This window comes from Stegostoma tigrinum, chromosome 25 (assembly GCF_030684315.1).
Source record: "Stegostoma tigrinum isolate sSteTig4 chromosome 25, sSteTig4.hap1, whole genome shotgun sequence".
Lineage (NCBI taxonomy): Eukaryota > Metazoa > Chordata > Chondrichthyes > Orectolobiformes > Stegostomatidae > Stegostoma > Stegostoma tigrinum.
In genome coordinates, this window is record NC_081378.1 from 18,945,242 (window position 1) to 18,954,596 (window position 9,355).

Sequence of the window (9,355 nt, forward strand, 5' to 3'; positions counted from 1 at the left end):
TATGTTCCCTTCTCTTGTTTTCTCAGAAGCTAAGGAGCCTTTACACCTTTATAAGATTCAGAGTACATCACTGGAAGATCTTGCATTTCAATATCTCTTCACAAACAGCTCTAGGGATTGCAGAGTCTGACAAACTTTAAATAAATATCCATGGAGACAGCTGTCTGTTGTGACACAACCTTTGTTTGAAATATTTATCTCCCAGTCAAATGGCTTTTAATTTAATTCTAAATTCAAAGTTCTTGACACAATAATGTACTTTTAACAGGTTATCATTACAAATCTACAGAATCATAATTATGTGTTTGTGACATTATGGTGAAAAGCTTAAGTGCCAATCCAAATCTCTCTCTTTATCACTTATCACAACCTTCTAACTGGAGTAATAATTGAAACCAGTACCTCAGCCCCTATGAAGTTCATTATTCACAAAATAATTCCAATACCTCTTTCATACTCTTGAGTAATAATGTCTACCTTTGCTACACATTTAGCTCCCATTAAGCACCCCAACCGTCATGGCTAGCCATGACTCAGTGAGCAGGACTCACACTCTGCAAAGAGGAAGTTAACTGTTGTTCTGCCAGATGTGCCCTATGCACTCTCCAAGTGCTGTGACTGCAGAACTAGTTAATGGGTGATGGTTTAAAGTCCGACAGAAGCGCTGCACTGTCAGAATTGTTGTGCTTCAGGTGAGGTCCCATTGCTGTTTTGGGTGGGTAGAAAATGAAAATAAAGAAAGTACACTGTTCTTTTTTTGATGCCTTTTGGTTGTCCCAAAGAGCTTGACAGCTGATAAAGGAAGTTTGAAGTGTAATCTTGGTGATGGTGCAAAAGTCTGATTGCTGTATTCAGTGAGGAGTAATAATGTGCTGTTTTCCTCAAATAACATTGCTGAAACAAATAATTCATTCACAATTATATTGGTGTTTGTTTAGCCTTCTGGTGCACTGTTTGGCTGCCCTCTTCCCTACATTATAACAGTGACTACACTTCAAACACACTTCACTGATTGTAAGGCTATTTGGACATCCTAAGGTTTGAAATGCTGCTATATAAATATATGTCTGTCTTAAAGATTTGTTGCTGCCCATCAGTCATTGTAGAAGGCATTCAGCAGCATCCTGCTTTTATATTGACCAATTCTCCTCTAAATATGTTACAGAGGGTGACGATGAAATCTCTTTCGATCCCAAAGACATCATCACAAACATTGAGATGGTTGACGAGGGCTGGTGGCAGGGCCAATGCAACGGCAAAATTGGACTTTTCCCAGCCAATTATGTGGAGCTGATACAGTGAACATGGACCAATGCGAATGAAGTTCATTTCACCTTTATCCATCAATACCAAACCTCCCGGCATTGGAGTTAAAACTCACCAAGATTTTAATAATTTTGCACCTGCTAAACATAAATAATTCTTTTTCTTTCTCATTAAAACCCAAATTCTGCTGTTCCCATGAATGAAACCATTACCATACTGCAGATTCCAGCTCAGAAAATTGGAATGCTGGCTACTGATGTATCACCATTGCTAATTCAGAGTTACTTATTCAAATTCTATTTCCCTGTATCCTTTTACGTTTTCCTTTCCAAATTCTTTTCTAATTGCCAAAGTTGCTGGCTTTTCCGAAGGAGCAAATTCCTTGACTTTCCATTTATCATTCTTCTATTTAGTGTGGAATAATGAGTTTCTAGGTTAGAATTGCTCACCACACACTCAACTGACAGTTACTCATCTGCAAATAATGAAGTATTTTCTGTCAGGCTCCTTGCAGTCTACTTATCTCATGATAAAACTGATCCTCCATGTGTTCCTCATTCAGACACAAACTAGGTGAATAAACATTGTGATAATAGTTTGTTATTAATTTGCTCCATTGCTCCATTCCATCTCCATCTTCAAGACACTTATTATGATTGACAGGATGCCCAATTGTCTTGTATTTGTTCCTTGTTCCGACAATTTGTCCCATGCCCCTTAAAGAGATGTCTTTTATGCCCGATTTCTAGTGAAGACTGTGGATTTGATTTATTATTGTCACATGCGCATAGGTACAGTGACAAGTTTTGTTTTGCATGCAGTACAGGCAGATCACATAGTGTTGAAGTTGGAGCTGTAGTCAATAAGTAGAAGCCTGGTGTGGGTATCCTTATTGTCCAGATGTTTCAGGGATGAGTGTAGGGCTAGGGAAATGGAAGACTAAGCCTGGGAGTATTTTTGTTGACTTTTCCTCTTAGTGTGCACTGTATGTCTGTCAGCCACCAGTGGGAATGATCACCAGCGAATCCACCCCCCCCCCCCCCCCCCCCCCCCCGGTCCTAGTCCCAAGCGCAGGCATGTCCTATACTTTATTTCACATGAGTTGGTCAAGTTGATGATCAACATTTTTCCTTTTGAATTTTCTTCACTCGCTCATGATCTAAATTGGCAGCAGATGTCCCTATACATTACTGTATTGTCTCTGACCCCATCAACCAAGATTCAACTGGTCACTTTGCAGTTAGGCATTTCTTAAATGGATAGTGACTGTTCACCTTGAATCATAACATTGTGATGATGACGGCTGGCCCTTGTGAACAAATGCAAACCATTCTCCATGTTGCTGAACTAACAAAACAATCAGGGACCTGTGAGGTTAGCTCACAATGCTTCATGATGCTGGAATTATAAGTTGACTTTGCATATGCTGAATTAAAAAATGTTCAAATTTTCATTCGATTCTTTTTGAAATGTTGTCATGGTGTCTGCCTAATAGTTACTGGAAATAAAGCATTCATGTTTTAATGGCTGTGTGAAAATATTTCCTCTCATTTCTCCCATTGTTCCCATGCTTACAGTCCTAAGGCTAGTACTCCAGTGCTCCAACTAATTACTATGTCAATGGAGTCAAGTTAGGTAAAGGGGAAGTACAGTGAGATCTAGGTGTTCTTGTACATCATTCAATGAAAGCAAGCATGCAGGTACAGCAGGCAGTGAAGAAGGCTTTTGGCATGCTGGCCTTCATCACAAGAGGAATTGCGTATAGGAGCAAAGAGGTCCTTCTGCAGCTGTACAGGGCCCTGGTGAGACCGTACCTGGAGTATTGTGTGCAGTTTTGGTCTCCAAATTTGAGGAAGGACATTCTTGCTATTGAGGGAGTGCAGCGTAGGTTCACGAGGTCAATTCCCAGAATGGCAGGACTATCATATGTTGAAAGATTGGAGGGACTGGGCTTGTATACACTTGCGTTTAGAAGGATGAGAGAGGAACTGATTGAGACATATAAGATTATTAAGGGATTGGACACTCTGGAGACAGGAAGCATGTTTCCGCTGATGGGTGAGTCCAGAACCAGAGGACACAGTTTAAAAATAAGGGGTAGGCCATTTAGAACAGAGTTGAGGAAAAACTTCTTCACCCAGAGAGTGGTGCATATATGGAATGCTTTGGCCCAGAAGGCAATGGAGGCCAACTCTCTGGATACTTTCAAGAAAGAGATGGATGGAGCTCTTAAAGATAGTGGAATCAAGGGTTATGGGGATAAGGCAGGGACAGGATACTGATTGTGGATGATCAGCCATGATCATAATGAATGGTGGTGCTGGCTGGAAGGGCCGAACGGCCTACTCCTGCACCTATTGTCTAATGGTGTAATGCCACTTTTCCAGAAGTGAAAAGTCTTTGGTATTCCTGAAATCTGAGGCGCTCTATAATTACAGTTCAAGACTGGAATGGGACTGTCAGAGTAAGGTTTGCAGTATGTTCACACGGTGGTCTTAATATGTTTAATTAAGTTCAGCCTGGTGTGAGCACAGAGCTTTCACTTTGTGAGCGAAGAGTTATTGAACCATACTGTACCTACCCCGGGAATGTTTGATGGGACAATGTCGGAGAAACTAACAAAAGCTCCTAGAGTATGTCTGATGAGCTTTAATAGTGCCAAGAAGGATTATGATTCTCCAGCTGATCAATTCTGTTAATTACATTTGGAAACGTCTGATAGAGGAGATCACACAGTATTCTTTAGCCATTAGAAAATAGAAATCATAAGTCTGAAACAGTACTTTCAGACAGAAGCTGACATGGCTTGTTCAGGATGGATCTGAAAGTTGTGACGAGGCAGTACAGAGATAATACATTAGTGCTTTTCTATATTGCAGCTACATTCAGTCCCACTGGTCTGAAGCCAAATGCTCTCAAATGGGCTGTGTCTTTGTCACTGTGTACACTATATGTGACCAAATACAGCCATAGAGTCATAGAGATGTACAGCATGGAAACAGACCCTTCGGTCCAACTCACCAATGCTGACCAGATATTCTGGATAAATCTAGTCCCATTTGCCAGCATTTTGCCCATATCCCTCTAAACATTTCCTATTCATGTACCCATCCAGATGCCTTCTCAAATGTTGTAATTGTACCAGTCTCCACCAGTTCCTCTGACAGCTCATTCCATACACGCAGGACCCTCTGGGGGAGAAGGTGCCCCTTAGGTCCCTTTTAAATCTTTCCTCACTCACAATTAACCTATGCCCTCTAGTTTTAGACTCCATCACCCCGGGGAAAAGGCCTTGGCTATTCACCCTATCCATGCCCCTCATGATTTTATGTAACCCTCTATAACCCTCAGCCTTCGATGCTCCAGGGAATATAGCCCCAGCCTATTCCACGTTTCCTCAAACCCTCCAACCCTGGCAATATCCTTGTAAATCTTTTTGGAACCCGCTCAAGTTTCATAACAACCTTTTTACATCAGGGAGACCAGAATTACCCACAGTATTCTAAAAGTGGTCTAACCAATGTTCTGTACACCGCAACTGACCTCTCAAATCTTATACTCAATGCACTGACCAATAAAGGCAAGCATACCAAACCCTTCCTCACTATCCTACCTACTTGCGACTCCACTCTTGAGAAACTATGAGCTTGCACTCCAAGGTCTCTTTATTCAGCAACATGCTCCAGGACCTTACCATTAAGTGTATAAGTCCTGCCTTTACAAGATGTTTATCTAAATTTTTTAGATAATTTATCTAAATTAACCTGTATCTGCCACTCATTGGCGGATTGTCCTATCTGATCAAGATCCCATTGTATTCTGAGGTAATCTTCTTCATTGTCTGCTACACCACCAATCAGCTGCAAACTTACTAACCATACCACCTTTGCTCACATCCAAATCAATTACATAATTGGTGAAAGCATTGGACCCAGCATTAATCCTTGTGGGACACTGCTGGTCACAGGCCTCCAGTCTGAAAAGCAACCCATCACCACCATCCTCTGTTTTCTACCTTCGAGCCAGTCCTGTATCCAAATGACTAGTTCTCTCTATATTCCAAGTGACGTAACCTTGCTAACCAGTCTACCATGAGGAATCTTGTCAAAAGCCTTACTGAAGTCCAGATAGATCATGTCCACTGCTCTACCTTCATCAATCCTCTTTGTTACTTCAAAAATCTCAATCATGTTACTGAGATACGATTTCTCATGCACCAAGCCATGTTGACTATCCCTAATCGATCCTTGCCTTTCCAAATACATGTAAATTTTGTCCCTCAGGATTGCCTCAAACAACTTGCCCACCATCGATGTCAGGCTCACTGGTCTATAGTTCCTTTTCCTCAACACCTTACTTAAATAGTGGCACAATGTCAGCCAATCTCCAGTCGCCTGGCACCTCACCTGTGGCTACTGATGACACAAATATCTCAGTAAAGGGTCCAGCAATCATTTCTCTAGCTTCCCACAGGATCATGTTACACCTGACCCGGGAACTTAACCACTTTTATGTGTTTTGAGATGTCCAGCACGTCCCTCTCTGTAATATGGACTTATTTCAAGTTGTCACTATATATTTCCACACATTCTCTATCTTCCATATCCCTCTCCATTGAAAAAAAACTGATGCAAAATACTCATTTAGTATCTCCCCCATCATTGGTGATTTCATACTTCAGTGGCCTTGCTGATCTTTAAGGGGCCCTATTCTATCCCTATTTACACTTTTGTCCTTTATATATTTGTACAATCCCTTTGGATTCTCCTGAGCCCTATTTTCCAAACCTATCTCATGTCCCCTTTTTGCCCTCCTGATTTCCCTCCTAAGTATACTCCTACTGTGTTTATACTCTTCTAGGGATTCACTCGATCTCTGCTGTCTATACCTGACAAATGCTTCCTTCTTATTCTCAACCAAAACCTCAGTTTCTCTAGTTAACCAGCATTGCGTACACCTATCAGCCTTGCCCTTCGCCCTACAGGAAGATACCCGCCCTGGACTATCGTTATCTCATTTTTAAAGGCTTCCCAATTTTCACCTGTCCCTTTACTTGCAAACATCCACTCCTGATCAACTTTTGAGCATTCTTGCCTCATACCATCAAAATCAGCCTTCTTCCAATTCAGAACTTTAACTTTCGGATCTGGCCTATTCTTTTCCAGTACTATTTTAACACTAACAGAATTATGGTCACTGGCCCTAAAGTGCTCCCCCCACTGACACTTTAGTCACCTGCCCAGCCTTATTTCCCAAGAGTAGGTCAAGTTTTCCATTTTTTCTAGTAGGTACATCCAAATACTGAACCAGAAAATTTTCTTGTAAACACTTAACGAATTCCTCTCCATCTAAGCCCTTAACACTATGGCAGTCCCTGTCTATGTGTGGAAAGTTAAAATCCCCTACCATGATCACCCTATTATCCTTACAGATAATTGAGATCTCATTAATTTTTTTCTCAATTCCCCATTGACTACTGGGGGGTCTATCGTACAATTGCAATAAGTTGATCATCACTTTCTTATGTCTCAGTTCCTCCCAAATAACTTCCCTGGATGCATTCCCAAGAATATCCTCCCTAAGTACAGCCGTAATGTTATCCCTTATCAAAAAAACCACTCCCCCACCTCTCTTGCCACACTTTCTATCCTTCCTATAGCATCTGTACCTAGAACAGTAAGCTGCCAGTCCTGTCCATCCCCGAGGCATGCCTCTATAATTGCTATGATATCCCAGTCGCATGTTCCCAGCCATGCCCTAAGTTCATCTGCCTTACCTGTTAGGCCTCTTGCATTGAAATAAATGCAGTGTCATTTATCAGTCCTACCTCATTCTCTGCTATATTCCTGCCTGCCCTGACTAATGACTTGCTCCTTTTCCCAACTGCACCAGTTTCAGACATCTCTTTTCTCACCATCTCCCTGGGTACACCCCTTCCCTGCCAACCACCCCACCCCTCTTCCCCCTGACTAATTTAAATCCTCCCAAGGAGCTCTAGCAAATCTCTGCACCAGTATATTAGTCCCCTTCCAATTCAGGTGCAATCCTTCCTTTTTATGCAGATCACTTCTACCCCAGAAGACATTCCAATGATCCAAAAATGTGAACCCTGCACCAGCTCCTCAGCCACACATTCATTTGCCCTATTCTCCCATCCTACTCTCACTGAATTGTGGACACTGGGAGTAATCCAAAATTACCACCCTTAAGGAACTCCTTTTTAAATTCCTTCCTAACTTCCTGTATTGTCTTGCTTCGGAATCTTGTCCTTTTCTTTTCTAATGTCGTTGGTTCCAATGTGTGCAAAGATTTCCTGCTGGTCACTCTCCCCTTTGAGAGTATTCTGCACTTTCTCTGAGATATCCTTGATCCTGGCACCAGGGAGGCAACACATCATTCTGATGTCTTGCCGTCCACTGCAGAAAAGTTCTAAAACAATGCAACAGCTACTCGAAATCACATTTACCTTCCTCCCTCAATAAGTTTTCTTCTCCTTTTCTTTCAACCACAATCCAGTTTAGTGTTCAAAGTTGACCCAATTTGAGCCTCAAACACAAAGCCTGGATGTGGAAACACAGTCTCACATTCAGTAACTTTTATCTTTTTATTCATTCATGGAATGTGGCTGTCGCTGGCTAGACCAGCATTTATTACCCATCCCTAATTGCCCAAAGGACAGTTAAGAGTCAACCACATTGCTGTGGGAATGGAGTCACCAGATAAGGATGGCAGTTTCCTTCTCTAAAGTATATTGCCTAAGTATTGCTGAAAAGAGAGTTATGTTGCTGAACTGTTTCATTCTACGTTTACCAGGAGGAACACAAGAATTTGCTTCAGCCTGTCAAAGTTGACTTGCCAGTCAGTGGGTAGCCATCTCCCCTGTTGTGTAAATTGTTGTGATTGTTTGAAATATGGAATTCTTGTGTTTGTCCTGATGAGTGCAAGATGTAAAACTTTGGAAGAATAACTCTCTTTTCAGCAATATTCAAGTTCTGTACTACCAAGCAACTAACTGTTTATCTTAGAGATAATGGGAACTGCAGATGCTGGAGATTCCAAGATAATAAAATGTGAGGCTGGATGAACACAGCAGGCCAACTGTTTATCTTTCTGGTTTGAAACTTACTTTGATAGAATGAAACAGTTTCTCTAGTCTTGCTTTCTCATACCAAGCTGAATCCAATGAATTAGCGGTCTACGCTCTCTATGCCCTTAGTATCCTTCCCAGTTAATCTCCTTCCATGGGCCATAGAGATTCTATGAATGATTATTAGTTGTTGTTATGTCCACGATTGAAATTACCACATTGGCAGGGCATATAGCTCCAGTTATACAAATTATATGCAAATGATAATTATCATAAAAGGCAGATTTGTGCAGAAGCAAAATAAATCAGCAGATACAGCACATATTTTTATCCCTGAGCTTTGAACCATTTTATGACACCAAAACAGAAATTTTCAAAGTTCCCAGAATCATTTTTATAGTGTTGGAAGTCTGATTTGTATGAGCTTTACATGGCTTTTACTTCTCTGAAGCTTTGACTCACTCCTGCAGCATCCAGTGAAATGACTGAAACAAATTAGATGAGGATGTGACATGAAATCTGCTCAGCCTGTGCTAAACTGAACGTGCATTGGATACAGAGCTTCTACTCCAGCTAGATCAATGACCCAATGGTTGAAATTACTTTGCTGTCATTAATGAGGACTGCACCAAACTCCTCTGTGATCCAGAGGTTTCTAAAATCAAGACAAGACAGCAAATGGCCAGCTTTTGTAAGAAAAAGCTGATTATTTGATGACTCCTTCATTAAGCATTTCCAATAAGCCTATCTATCTGGAATCAGAAGTAAATTACTGCTGACTTTCACAGGATTCATACATGCATCACCTTTATTGACAATAGTACTGAAGCATTCACTGTTTTATAACCAGGAGGGAATGTCTGTGTTATTTAAAATCTAGTCACTCAACAACGAAGTGTGCATTTGCTCTCTGGTTTCTTGAGCTAAAAATAGGAATTCAGTATCACATTCAACAAGATCTTCCAAAAACCATGTTCCTTGTCACCTCAAAAGACCAGGCAA

General features: G+C 41.2%; 1 protein-coding gene across 1 annotated transcript in view; it reads left to right on the plus strand.

Moving 5' to 3' along the window:
* hcls1 (hematopoietic cell-specific Lyn substrate 1) overlaps nucleotides 1-2,773 on the plus strand; it is a 52,395-nt gene extending 49,622 nt beyond the window's left edge. Inside the window, exon 16 of the mRNA XM_048554062.2 lies at nucleotides 1,166-2,773. Coding sequence (XP_048410019.1) covers nucleotides 1,166-1,302 — 137 coding nt within the window. The 3' untranslated portion in view covers nucleotides 1,303-2,773. The remainder of the gene's footprint in view (nucleotides 1-1,165) is intronic.
* Nucleotides 2,774-9,355: the final 6,582 nt, after the last annotated feature.